General features: G+C 37.1%; 2 protein-coding genes across 15 annotated transcripts in view; one reads left to right on the top strand and one right to left on the bottom strand.

Annotated features, from left to right (window-relative positions):
- Positions 1-14,537, top strand: part of nucb2a (nucleobindin 2a) — a 572,456-nt gene that overhangs the window by 463,263 nt on the left and 94,656 nt on the right. The gene's annotated exons all lie outside the window — the stretch shown is intronic.
- plekha7b (pleckstrin homology domain containing, family A member 7b) overlaps positions 1-14,537 on the bottom strand; it is a 149,912-nt gene that overhangs the window by 58,451 nt on the left and 76,924 nt on the right. For 13 of the 14 annotated variants that reach the window (XM_065248865.2, XM_065248866.2, XM_065248876.2 and 10 more), the window contains 4 exons: positions 9,588-9,699; positions 6,491-6,595; positions 5,795-5,867; positions 5,173-5,273 (listed from right to left, as the gene is read on the bottom strand). In XM_065248865.2, coding sequence (XP_065104937.1) covers positions 5,173-5,273; positions 5,795-5,867; positions 6,491-6,595; positions 9,588-9,699 — 391 coding nt within the window. Of the gene's footprint in view, positions 1-773; positions 903-5,172; positions 5,274-5,794; positions 5,868-6,490; positions 6,596-9,587; positions 9,700-14,537 lie in introns of those variants that run through there. The other variant, XM_065248874.2, reaches the window with a different exon arrangement.

Raw genomic sequence — 14,537 nt, 5'->3', positions numbered from 1 at the left:
TTTCAGACATGCAAACACAAATGAACACAATACATCACTTTGGAAGAGAGCACTAAAAATGAAAACACAGGAGGCAAAAAGGGCATATCTGATTGCAAACATCAATCACTTTGTCATCACATGACAAACAATGAGAAATAGAACGTTAAAACCTGCAAACAAGAACGAAGTAATTTCAGTTTGTTTTAGTCCTTATATATCAAAAACAAAAAAGAATGGCTGATGAAACATTCCTGCCCTGAAACATAAATGTTAATGACATCGAATTAGGCATTATATCCTGGCCTTTCATTTAGAGTTATGTTTGCAATACAAAAAAATAAAATTGCAGAAACAAACACACATAAAATTCACAACAAATGCAATCACGTTGTATAGACAGTGCTAATGAGATTTAAAAGTGACTGAACAGCCAATGATTGGGTGGCTGGGTGTGGCAAGACACTGTAACTACAGATGATAGTAATGTATGAAGAGGAATCCAGCAATGCCAGTTTCAGCAATAGATACCAACAGCACTCATCCGTACAAACAGATTCACACTCTAAACTGCATCTGCATATCTATTATTCAAATCAGGCCGATGAATATGAAGATTGCAATATCAAGCTGGCATTGCCTGTTCCTGAGGAGGCGGAGTCAGTCGCATGCATCCTAAAACACATCAACGCACATCGAGTATGTGCATTTTTCATCTGGCTAGGAAAATGTCATACACAAGAATGGTGATGGAGTGGAAATCCGCTGATAACAATGAATGGAAATTAAAATACCTATTCATGCAAGTGGCTGATTCTTGAGTCGGCCCTTCCACCAGATGCACCCGGCTCAGCTCCCATAATGCACAGCAGGAGGCAAAAGCCCGATAGGAATGAGAGAATCAGAATGAGTGAGCATCAACTGATGGCCTACGTGAAAACCGTTGGGCAAAACTAGTAGGTGTGTCCGAATGTCTCTGAAATATTGTCAGATACACTAAACTGGGTGAGCTATGAGAGTAATTTGCATAGGAGGAAGCAACACTAAGCGTAATTGCGCCATTGGGAGAGTACAGTACAAGACTCCAGAGAACAGGAAAAGATTATTAATAAACATCAAAACATTGAATCGCTGTAGCTGAATAAATTAATCAATTAAAGCCAAGCATTATTAGTTTTTCTGTCATTTTTCCACTGGCCAACTTTTCTAATCTTAAATGATAATAGATAGTTACTCTCTTAAATTCCTTCTGATATAAAACTGATTACTGTAGGTGCTGATGGACCTAACTAAGAAGGCAGTTAAAGTAAAAAGCATAAGACAAATAGCATACCAAAGGGTATAATTCATCATAAAATAAAGTAGCCAGATGTTCAAATAGCTGCTGGCTAGATTTACTGATGGAGATCTCACAACTAAACAACCTGCTAATTAACACACAAAGCACCAGAGAGAAAACCAGGCCTCACACCGATGTATTTCATCTGCTGGGAAAGTAAAAGTGAGGATATTAGAAATACACTAGGTATATAATTAATCTGCCTGCTGGCACAATACTCAAACAAACTGCAGCGCTGGGGAATATTGGTCGGTTTGAACGATGTGCCCATAGTAAAGGATGGCTAGAAAGAGGAAATGAATAAGCTGCAGTAATGGGATCAAACATTCCTAGAATGTTGTTCTTAAAATGAGGTGCTTTGCTTCTGGAGACGACGGAGGTGAATTACGTAAACAGCCTGATAGGAATTTTCGAAGCTAAAAAATGAAACTGCTATATTTTCCACCTTCATGGCTCAAAGGTTTAAGTCAAGATTGATTTTCAGCGTGGAAGGTATAATATAAATGGGTTTAGGCCCTCGGGGAGATTCTGTTTTTAAACATTATTTCACTGGCAGTGAGCAGGAAGAGTCTGTGGTTAAGTGAAAGCTTGCTATCAATAGGCCCCACTAGAGACGGGTTAAGATAATGACATTCCCACGTCTGTTTTCAAAGAGGAGAGGACTGTGGAAAAGTACTGTAGTTGAAAAAGAAGGGCAGAGTTTCCTCATCAACAGTGACGTCAGTGATGACAACATGCTGACGGATACTACAGTGGAGCAATAGCAACTACATTTAAAAATAAAAACACAATTTATGGTTTTAAAACTTTTCTTCACTAAATCTGATAATTCTACACTTAGTAACGCATAATGCCGAAAACTTTGAGAGCCAGTCAAGTAGAGCAGTGGTTCTCAAATGGGGGTACGCGTACCCCTAGGGGTACTGCAGGGGGTATGTGAGAGAAAGTGGGAACTGACATTTAGGAATAAATCAATAAAATCAATAAAGCATGATGATAGTATTTTTATATGACATTAGGACTACACAAAGATGCATTTAAAACAATTTAAAACAAACATTACAAAATGCATGTGCGAGTTCAACCGGTTGATCTTGTCTGGCACATGCGCTAAGGTTTCAGTTCAGCAGCTTTAGCAACGAAGATACACGGAGTCCGCTCCTGTTATCATTTCATACTAAAAGTTTTGCTGTGCGTATAATATATATGTATATATGTATATGTATGTATATATATGTATGTATGTATATATGTATATGTATATGTATATGTATATGTATATGTATATATATAGATATCACTTCAAGTAAGTGATATCTCTCAGTGTTGTAAATGTTGTTTGAGTTTTATTTGGTTAAATGTACCTCATTAAAGCTTCCATAACCTTGGGAAAGCAGCTGTAATCCACACAAAATCGATAATTCAAAGGTTTATTTTCTATTTAATATGAATGTCAATCTATTTAAATATATCTTTATGCCTTATTGGTTCGAATGTATGTTTAATTGCATGTTTGCAAATCTGATAATAGCGCATCGCGGTGCTTCGACTGACGCACATTTATTTGTAACCTGACACCGCTAACCAGCTGCAGTAGCAGAGGCCAGCAGACTAATCTTCAATACTGCCATATTCAACTTTTAGCTTGCAGTTTATACTTTGCTATATTGTCACTGCTTACTGCTGTAAGTTTAAACCTTTTGTTAATATATGTTCAGTACTATATCATTAACAGTATTTATCGAGACCTGAATCCAGAATCAGGAGCAGGGTCTGCGTGAAATAATTTAAGGTTACACTTTATTTTGATATTCCACTTTAGACATTCTACTAACTATGAACAACTTTGCAACTACATGTCAACTAACTTTCAATAATTTGCAACTATACGTCAACTAACTGTCATTAGAGTATTAGTAGACTGTAAGGGTTGGGGTTAGGGAAGAGGTGGAATAAGTTGACATGCACCTGCAAAGATACTTATAGACCGTTGAAAGTCTGTTGAGATATCATCACAATAAAGTGTTAGTAGATATTAAGCAGACAGTCTACTAATTCTCTAAAGATTGGTAGTTGATAAGTAGTTGCAATGTTACTTATAGTTAGTAAAATGTCTAAAGTGGACTATCGAAATAAAGTGTTACCTAATTTAAGTTAGGAGGGGTGGCTTCTTAAAGGCGTTCTAAGCGAATCTGCGAGACGTTAGTTTTTGTTGACGTTTGAATTGTTTTCAAACAGACGGAGCGTAGCTAACTCCTCCCCCTCCCTTCCGTGCTTTCATGAATGTGCCCAACCCCCACCCCCAAATCCTTCTTGTCGTTTATTGGCTGGAACACTTTGTTATGGTTTCTGTTTGTAGGTTTGGCCACTGTGTTGTTATTGCCGTTTGTGAAGCCTGGGCTGTCTACAGAGATCACGTTTTTTACAGTCTGATCAGCGGACAGGCAGCAAGCAGATAGTGAGGAGATGTTTGCTGTATGTAACAAAAAATTTTTATGGTCTAAAACGCGTCAATTCGCTTAGAGCGCCTTTAAAAGAGGATGCTAAAAAGAAAAAAACAAACCAAAGCGTCAAAAATACCACCAGTTTACTAATAAGCAATAAACCTGCTCTAGTGCATCAGATGTAATAACTGTCTCAATCTCATTTCACTTAATTTTAAAGCTAAATGTTGTTGTCTGGTTAAGGGGTACTCGGCTTGAAAAAATCATAAAAAGGGGTACTTCAGCCAAAAAAGTTTGAGAACCACTGAAGTAGAGGAAAGCATGATCAGGATAATAATGGTCAATGAGAATAAAGCTTTACAGTTTAAGACATACACACTGCATAGAACTGAACCTTAGTGAAGACAGCTAACATTACACAATTAAATATTACAGACTAAAGCAATAAGCCACAAGCGGCTCTGATTTTACCAGGTATGTTGATCGTTGTTGTTAGACACAACATGAAGCTTATTGCTTTAATTAAATCGTGGCCACAGTGATATAAAATCTTCCATCAAGTAAGTAGTAATTATTCATTGTAGCATTTACCGCACATGCGAGAACTAATACTATTTTACAGTGGAAGTTATTAATAGATGCTTCAATTAAGTTGTATAATTTTCCATTCGAACCAACAATCTCTGATCTGAGGGCTTTTAAAGTCACCACAGGTAAAATACAGGAGTATTAAAGGTTGTTCACACTATGGTGATAGTGATAAAGATAACTACTGTATAAAAATAACTATAATACCTTCCACACCAATGGATGCCAAGAATATTATTATGTTAAATCTAGGTTTGCATGCTTCAGTGTTTCCGTCATGGAGTTGGATGTAGACAAAGAAACAAAACAGATGCTTTTAAACAGGTATAGAAGATTCTTCAAAGTTGAAAGTTCTTGGGGGACCTTTTGGGCCCTATGATACATCCGGCGCAATGCAGCGCAAGTGTTTTTTGCTAGTTTGAGCATGGCGCAATTATCATTTTCACATCCAGCATCACATGTTTAAAAATCAAATGCTTTTGAGGCCATTTGTAAGCCCAGGATTGAGTGCCTAATACATGAAAACAATGCTATTGGTTGGGTATCAAGTACAATTTTTGTTACTTGAGTCCCATCTGAGGCTGTTAGGGTCCTGTGATCCGTGTGGTCTGATAGAGAAGCCAAATAACTGTCACATTCATCAGTCAATTCTAACCACTGCCAACACATCACCAATGGCAATAAGGCACATGACACAGACATCCTGAGGACATAATGTGATGTGTTCAATGAATACAGTGAAGGTGAGTTCACACACAAGAGCTGATTAGAGTGCAGTATTAGAGTGCAGTGCTGCACGGGTCATTACCGTAACGCTCTTACCTTGAAGGCATACTTGCGGCTGATGTGGTCTTCCGGTCCCACGGGTGAAATGACATAGCTGGGCAAAGGAATGCTGCCCAGAACCGTCTCCTCTCGACTGTCTGCGGAGAAACACAAGAGAAAATGCAGGCGTACAGTATTACAAATGACTCCATTGGGTTAATACAATATAGTCTTCTGAAGCGATACCACATGTTTGTGAGAAAAATGAGCTTATCAAATCGATACATTGTGTACTGTTGTAAATTAAAGTATGGCATTGATAGCAGTGACTGTGTTTCGACATGTGGCAAAAACCAATGATATTCGGTGCTACATGCATGCAGTCATATCTGAGGTTACAACGATGATTTGTATGCTGATTTGTGGAGCTTCAAAATTCTGACCACCATTCAATTGCATTGCAAAGCCAGATCGAGCCAGAATGTTATTTCATATACAGTCACTCCTCTAACATCATATACATCAGGGATGGCAAAAGGGTGAGTAAATTATAGGATCATTTTCATTCTTCAGTGAACTACTCCTTTAAAGGGTGATTACTGTGCAATATAATGATTGACTTCTGGCTGCTTTAGTGAATGCGGTTAAAAGTACTGAAGCCAAAAGCCCTATGACTCACCTTTATAATAAAACAGGCAGAAATCAGACAACACAAACCACTTGCGCTTCCAAAGTCTCATGCCTGAGCTGTCCTAAAGACAGAAAAACAATATCATTCAGCCTTATTTCACTTTTTTAGCAGAATACATAAGACAAGACCTACATACTCATTTTGTGTTGGGACCAAAGTACATTTACAATACAATTAGTATGCATTCTATCTATCATTGGCAACCAATAATAAATTGTGTTACACTGATCAATCTTAAACAACATTCTTGGTTCTCCCCAACCACGATTCTGTTTAAACTGAATGTTTATATTCTTTAAAGCAACACTATGTAGTTTTTTACCTTTAAATAATGTCTCTAAAATTATTTCAGTGATAGAACAACTTTTAACTGGACAAATTGTACTGTTGCTGCAACCTGAGCAGCCTCCTAGCTGCTACAAGCACACTCTGAAAGTGGCGGTGGAGGGTAGGAAACACAGCCCCGCCCCTCCCCCTGCCTGCAGAAGAGTGTCTGATACCAGGCACTGTTGCGCTTTTCAACCACACGGGGGAGCTGTAAGTCATTTTTTACATGGAAACTACATAGTGTTGCTTTAATATGCTGTATTGTACAGTACATTAGTTGCCTGTGGGCTCTTAGTTCATCAAAAAGCCTAATGAGGATCTAATTATCAGCTAAACATTCAGTCCTGATAACAGCACCTGTTTGTAAAGCCATCCTCTCACCACCACCGGCACATTTGGGTTCCTTTTGATAGAATGGTCACGCTTGCCAAAGCAATGCACCTTCCCACTGGTTTTCTGACTCTGTGGTATACAACATAATATTAAACAAAGGTGTTTACATCTAATAACAAGTGTTCCTAACAGGGACCCAGTGATTAAAAATATATTTAACGTATTTGGACACTTTAATAGTCGTAAATTACATTGTATTAAATAACAAATTATATAAAATAAGCTATAAAATGCTAGATTTCATACCATTTTAGATCTTTTATGTCAACATTGAATATAGGAACATGTTAAATGCTTATTCTATTAATAAAAAAACAAGCATCTATAAAATGTAGCATATTCGTCTCGAACACTTGTTGAAAAGTTTGCTTCGGGAAAAGATCTGCCATAACTTTGTCAATATGCCACTTGGCATAATAAATGTAATTTAATGACATTGATACATCTTAAGTGTGCCCTATGTGACCAAATACTTTTTAGGCACCATTGTATGTCCAAGGAGAACAAAGTAACAAACTATAGTAACAAGACTATAAATGTCCACCTCTGAGAAATGAAAACACTGCTTTTTATGTACTGTTTTTGAATAATCACAATACACAAGTGGTTAATGGAATTTATCTTGATTTATATTAAGTTCAGCACAATTGATTTTTTGCCAACCCCACAATTTCATAGAGATTAATAAAGAATAGCATTTGAAGCCGATGGTGTAGTGGGCAGCGCTTGGACATGTAGTGCTTTCGCACTTTCGTCGACCTGAGTTCAATTCCTGGCTCGTGGTCATTTGCCGACCCCATATCCCTCTCTCCTCCCTGTACTTTCCTGTCCTCTCCTAACTCACTGTTCAAATAAAGGCAAAAATGTCCAAAAAATAACTTAAAAAAATAATAACAAAGAATAACATCACTCAGTCTTGCATTTTACGAGAAAAAAAACTATATTCTGTAAAAACTATAAATCATGTAGATTAAAGCTAAACTTTCCCCATGAGACATGGGAATCAGAAAATACTTAAAAAATAAATAAATAAAACTGGACTACTAGAGATCATGAATCACATCCCCTGTGCACCAGGCCCCGAGTTCACACAGCGTTATTGTCCATGTAAGATTAGAAAAAGGATTAAACTAATTTCTTATACTGTTTGTCTACACTTTAATGATAACTTTAAAAATAACAAATGCTGGACAATGATTGATTCCCATGAGCAGACTTTTTCATTCCAGGTGAGGTTTGTGTGCAGAGACAGGGACCTCTGGGAATTATTGATTTGTTTGTGAAAGCTCATATGATGCTGACACAGGGCTGTCAGACTACACTGTGACGCAGACAATGTATGTCAAGCCAGGCCATTAAAACTCCATCTCTTTAAACCAGACTTTTGTCTCTATAGTCCCACTTCCAGAACAAAGCAGAGGCACAATGCTCTTACTGCACTGGCATAAAACAAATGGTACCAATCTGACAATAGCGCTGTGTGGACTTAGTGCCCGGTGCAAAAGAGACGTTTATCATGAACTCACTAAAGACGGTTTCATCGGATGCACGCTCGTTACTGCGCCCAAAGTCGAATTGCTGCAAACTAAATGCTCTTCTGCCATACAACATAGTTCTCATTTTTATCCGCTTAAAAAATCGCCACGTTTTATTTTGTGCCACCATACTTACTCGTGTAACTACTCATGTAAGAGTTTTAAATAGGAAAAACATGAAAGTGTTTGGTGGATTCTAAATTGATCCCTGTTTGGATCCTAAGGAATGAATGGGGCTAGGCTAAATGCTAACACATTCACGACGCACTGTAGAAAGATAAAAGAAAGTGCATGCATTGAAAAAAGATAGGCATGTATTAATTTTTCTAAATTCAGGTAAGAACATGGTAAAATATTGAAAAACTGTGGTGTTTTCCTGTAAGACTAAAGTCATATGTATTACTCGAATGGGGAAATGCAGATATCTCTAAAATCTCATGCTAAACCACAGTTAAACAACATACCGTATTTCGGATACATGAATACATTTGACAAAGTTCAAAGTTCAGCTTTTTAAACATTTATTTTATTTTTTTTAATAAAACATTTTTTTATAGATTGACTCTATCAGATGACCATGCTTCATTGATATGCTGTCATTACTCTATTTTTGAACTGTAAATGTTTTATCATGGTAGTTACACGACACGGTTTGAGACATTAAATAAAAATATCATGTGCCTAAAAATAGTCTGAGTAGCTATTTGTATAAAATCTAACAGCTTTTGAAACCAGCACCTTTCAAACTGCAGTCTGTATGAAAGCTCTGCCTACTGATGTCAGAAGTTTCGTTTTTGAGACCAATTCTGAACCAGAATCTGGGCACCGGTCCAATGTTTTTTGTTTGGAAAAGCGCAGCCCAGATCAAGATTGGGCACCAGCTCTGGGACCATCCCGGTAGAAAAGTGGTAATATGTGTGTCACAGTGCCACAGCCTTAGATTTAATTAGCTGCAAGAAGTGAGAGATATTCTCATCTCGATCCCTTGCCCAACATAGCTGAACTACATAGGAGATTTAATCTAGATTCTCTTGGATGGAAAAAACAATAACCTATTACTCCCTACGCTTGGGCCATTTATCATAATCAAAGGCAGAGCGCAAAAAGATAAAGCCAATTTATTCTCCCCATTACCTTTAAAATGTTATTAGTTTCTCAATATGGTTTAAAAAAAGATTCACACACATGAACATTTTATTAGGAATGCTGAGGTTCTCTCTTAGGCAAGGCAATTATCCTTGCATTTACATTGCACTGTACACTGTCAAAATATGTACTCCAGATTTCACTGGGGCCGTACCCTTAAAAGAGGTCCTAAAATGTACCATTAGGTACCGATATGTATACATTAACATGACATTAACAATGATATGTGTATCATTAAGGTACTAATTAGCTCTTCATGGTACCAAAATGTACCTGTAAGGTACTAATTTAGGTGCAAAGCTGTATTTTTAAGGGGTACTGCCCCAGTGACAGATGGGATACATTTTTATATCAGCAGTGAATAAGGTGGGGAATCTCACCCTGGATCCTGAAGTGGCTTCTGCATGGCACGAAGAGACGGCGACAGATGACTCGCTGACCATGCTGTCCGGCCTCGGCTCTGGTGGTGGCTTGGACATGCGTGAATTTGCCCTGTGAGGTCAGACAGAGAAGACATGAGTGGTGACATGCAGTTACTAGTTAACATGCTGAAGCGAACAGTGAAGACTTGGTATTTGCAGTGACAAATTGACCAACAATGAAAAGAACAACCTGAGGACACAAAATCCATAGGCACTCCCTGTTTGAACACTTTGTCAGACATATTTCCTAAAGGCATGATGATCGAGTAAACTGATAAAATTACCCCTTAGTGTACACAACCCTGGGGAGATAATTCATCCCCGGTTGCCTTTCTTTCTACCTGCCTACCTACTGTACATATTTACTTACCTACTCAACCTATCTATCTATCCACACACAGGTCTTTTTTACCACCTATTTGACTGGGTGAAGAAGAGGCCACAATAAAGCAGTAAAAGCATCAAAAGAAACATCAATGTAGGGTTTGTCCATAAGTTTGATAATGCAAACACTCCTTATAAACTCATCTACAAGGCAAGCAGTATTCTTCAACACAAGGTCATTTTGGAAGGTAAACACATTTAGTTGCCTATGAGCAATTTAACACAAAGATGCACTGCAGTTGAAGAATGCAGGGCATTTATAGAGGTCTCAGCGCTTTCTGTGCAGGTCAAAATCATTGCACTCAAGCACTGTATAATGCATCTGCCTCAACTGGGCACTTGCTAGTTTCACAGAAATAACAGGAAGACCGTAAACACTCAGGAATTCCATTTTAATCGAATGTTTGTTAAATAGTTTAAAAACAAATCATTAACCAAATGTTTGCAAAATTCCTCTGCGGTCACCATGAGAGACACATGCCTTGATGCCAGGTTGCTCACTGAAGGTATTTCTTTCCTAATAAGGAAAACCGGATGAAACGGAGATTCAGGCAAATCTAATGTAAGATTCTGGTTAAGTCAGCACAGAGATAGTTTGAACGGCAGAGAGATGAGGGAAATAAAGGACAGAATGTACATTGTAAAAAATGCTTTGTCAGGTAACTTAGAAAATTTGCTTAACATTTAAATGAACCGGTTTTATTTAAGACAGCAAATGTTATTTAATGTTACTAAAGCAATGTACTGTTAAATCAGGTAGAAATAAATTTGTCTCTCCAACTCATATTTCTGTCATGCCCACAAACTTTCGGGAAATAAAAAGCTATGTCAAAAATGATTTCAAATCAACAGATATTTTTTATGTTAGTTTTAACAAATTAAGTAAAACAATTTCAACTTGTTTTTATAAGCTATGTCAACTCATCACAACTTAGTCAATAAAAAGTAAAGTTGAATTGACCTTGTTGTAGTTGTTTTAACTTCATGCTGCATTTTTTTTTTACAGTGTTGTACATCTGTCTCAGTCACTAAGAACATTTTTAATCTGCTTCAAGGAAATGACAAGACATTTTGGACTGGTATCCATAGATTGATTAAGTTATAATTTGTTGGATACACAGCTGCCTCTTAATGCATGTAACTTAATGTTTTATAGCATAAAAACAATGAATATTCAGCGCACATACACAAATTATTGAGGCAGATGGCAAACCCATTGAGCACCCACAGTCCATTCACAGACCGTCTCATGCATACTGGATACGAAACTGACAAGAGCTGTCTGAAATAATGAGCTGAAATCTGATTGGCTGCGCTTGCACAACTCTTTGCAGTATAGAAAATCTATTATATACTGTATAGAGAATAACTACATTGTCATCAAATCTTTGCCTTAAGAAAGTAAATTAGATTATTTAGAAATGATGACCATTTCCATTTTTTTATTCCTTTACATCCATTCTCTATTATTGAGTTATCAACTAGATCTGTGCCAAACACCATATAAAAACTAAAGAAATAACAATTTGTCTCTTCAAATGTGGATTAGACAGTCTTTGTGAGAAAATCTGGTAAGTACATGTTTTCTCCCTGAAGTCTTCCAAATAGTTATGAAGCTCTCTGACAGATAGCACCTGTTAAAGACCCATCTGAATGTACACCATCAGTGAAGGTGTAGACATATACTGTATGATGACCCCTGTACAGTATACATTAAGTGGGCTGAATCTAAACAAACTGAGAACATATGAGTGTAAATCCACCGTTCTTAAATCATAAGTTTCATACAGTATTGTAAATCAAAAACACTTTCAGATGAGTAACTAGCAAAATAGGATAAAAAAATTTTTTCCTGTATTATAAATGGTAGAGCATTGCGTCATGCTGATAAAATGTATAGCTTCAATGCACGATCAGTGGATAAAAGCATAAATATACTGATAAATGTGAGAATGCAAATGTTAAAGGATTTACTCACCCCCATGCCATTCAAAATGTTAATGTCTTTGTTCAGTCGAGAAGAAAAAAAGTTTTTTGAGAAAAGCATTCCAGGATTTTTCTCAATTTAAAAGACTTTATTGGACCCCCCAGCACTTTTCAATGCAGTTAAAAATTGCAGTTTCAATGCGGCTTCAAAGGGCTATAAGGGATCCCAAATGAGGCATAAGGGCCTTATCCAGCAAAATGATTGCCATTTTTGGGCAAAAAAAATTAAAAATATGCACTTTTAAACCACTCATCTTCTCATCTTGCCCCAGCCGTGTGAGGCACCAGCGCGACCTCACGTAATGTGTAATGATGTCGAAAGGTCACGTGTCACAAATGTGAAATGCACACTTGGGGACCATTTTAAACCATAAACCAACGCAAAGACATTAATTATTGTCGTTCCACATACAACAACGTCGGAACGGTCTTCTTTCTTCACACTTGTAAACACTGGGGTGGTAGTTTTGCATATGTCATGTGTGACCTTTCGGCGTGATGACGCCCCTTACGTGAAGTCGCGCTGACGCATCACACAGCTAGTGCAAGACGAGAAGTTGTGGTTTTAAAGAACATATTTTTCTTGCGTTGAAATGGCAATTTTAACTGCAGTGAAACTGTTGAGGTCCAATAAAATCTATTAACTTGAGAAAAATCATGCATGTTTTTCTTAAAAAACTTAATTTCTTCTCGACTAAACAAAGAAAGACATCAACATTTCGGAGTGGAGTAATCCTTTGTAACACACTTAACTCTTTCACCGTCATTGACGAGATATCTCGTCAATTAAGAGAAAACGCTTCCCCGCCAATGACGAGATTTTCCATCTTTCCACAATACCGCTATTATCCACCAGGTGGCCCTTCCGCAACTTTTTAAACCCGGAAGTATTGCCCTATGGCAAGCTGCTGCATGTCCGTGTCTGTTTTAAAGATCGCTCTGAATGGGATCTCTATGAAAAGTCCGTCACAAAAATGGAATTATCTCTGCTTTTTGCTCAAAATGTGGTGTTTTTGCAGAAACCTACCCATATTCAAAAGCTGATTACAAAAGAACCACTGAAGGTAGGATGAAACGTTTTTTTTTTTTTTGAAAGCAGAGGGTCTGTTCTTTCATTTGGTATATTGTATGTTTATATATTTAAAGAAGAACATTTTCTGGAAGGCATTAAACTTTGGTGAAAATCATGGCGCTGGCTGGCAACTTTTTAAAAAAAATGCTGGCGGTGAAAGAGTTAATAATCCAGAACCCTAAATTACTTACAGTATTTTCTGTATTGATTTTACTCATACACTAAAAAACGCTAAACCTTAGGACACCTAAAGCATAACTATAACACCACTTATTGTTCAACCTACAGTAGCACAACATAACCTGGTTCTACACAGGCTCGTAAAAATGATTCTCCTACAGGTATGATTATAAGCCAGGAAGTGCAATTTACCACCACTTGTTAATAGTGAATAATCCCGTACAAACATGCTATAACACAGTTATAATTCAATAAGCACATAACATTAAACTTCCAGGATGTAATACATGACACTGTGTGTAGCCTTTTGTCTTCAACAAGCTTGTTACAACTACAAGTATAGCAGAAATATACAAGTGCAAAAAGCATGATGCACCTAAACAAAGTCATCACTCCATAAAATAAAAAAAACATTTTGATTATGCTGCTAAAACTCACCAAAGCAAGCAGATTTCCCAGCTTGTGTCAAGCTGACACCATTGTTTTCATGGGCGCAGGAGCTTACAGTAAAGCACAAAAACTGACACACACCCAAAGTCATAAACAATGTTTTTTTTCCTGAGGAATGTGAGGAGTGCAGTGTGATGAGGAGTCAAGAGGTGTCTGTGACCAGTGCAACATCAAAATAGCAGGAAACCTCAGCACAGCAATGGAAAGACCTGCAGACTACAACACTTTGCCTCTCGTTTTTAACCTCACTGGCTTTTTTCCAACATTTCTGAAGTATGTTTGCACCTTGGGACTGACTAGTGTTTTCTCTAGCCTCACATTATTTACTGTCTTTAGAATGGATAGGCTCGGAGGTCCTGTATTTTATAATGGAAAGATAAGAGAGGGCCAGCTAAAATCTTTTGTTGTTACTATATATACTGGCCTATATATTATTATTACACAACTTAACTCTTAAGAATACTTAGTTTAGATCGGTATATTACACCATCCAGTCGTCTCCTTTTTCACAGAAACCACTGCGCATGAAGTGATAAAGTGACATTGGAAAGCTTATCTGGGCTGCTTTCCAATTACCGGTGTTATAAAAATGTTTCCCATAATAAAATTGTACTTTCTTTTTTAAACTACTCCATATCAAGCCATATTATGTATGTAATCCCTTGATTACGTGATAAGCAACTACACTGTAATAAACTGTAGCATTTTTGTCAAATCAACATATATGTTACTTTAACTTAACAAATTAAATTAAACAATTTCAACTTGTTTTTATATGTAATATCAACCTTTTTAAGTCAAAACATAAACAATATGTTAAATTGACTTGCAAAAAG

The sequence above is a fragment of the Paramisgurnus dabryanus genome, chromosome 2 (genome assembly GCF_030506205.2).
Source record: "Paramisgurnus dabryanus chromosome 2, PD_genome_1.1, whole genome shotgun sequence".
Taxonomy (NCBI): Eukaryota; Metazoa; Chordata; class Actinopteri; order Cypriniformes; family Cobitidae; genus Paramisgurnus; species Paramisgurnus dabryanus.
The sequence above is the reverse complement of the archived record's forward strand: the minus strand, read 5'-3'. Positions and strand labels throughout refer to the sequence as shown.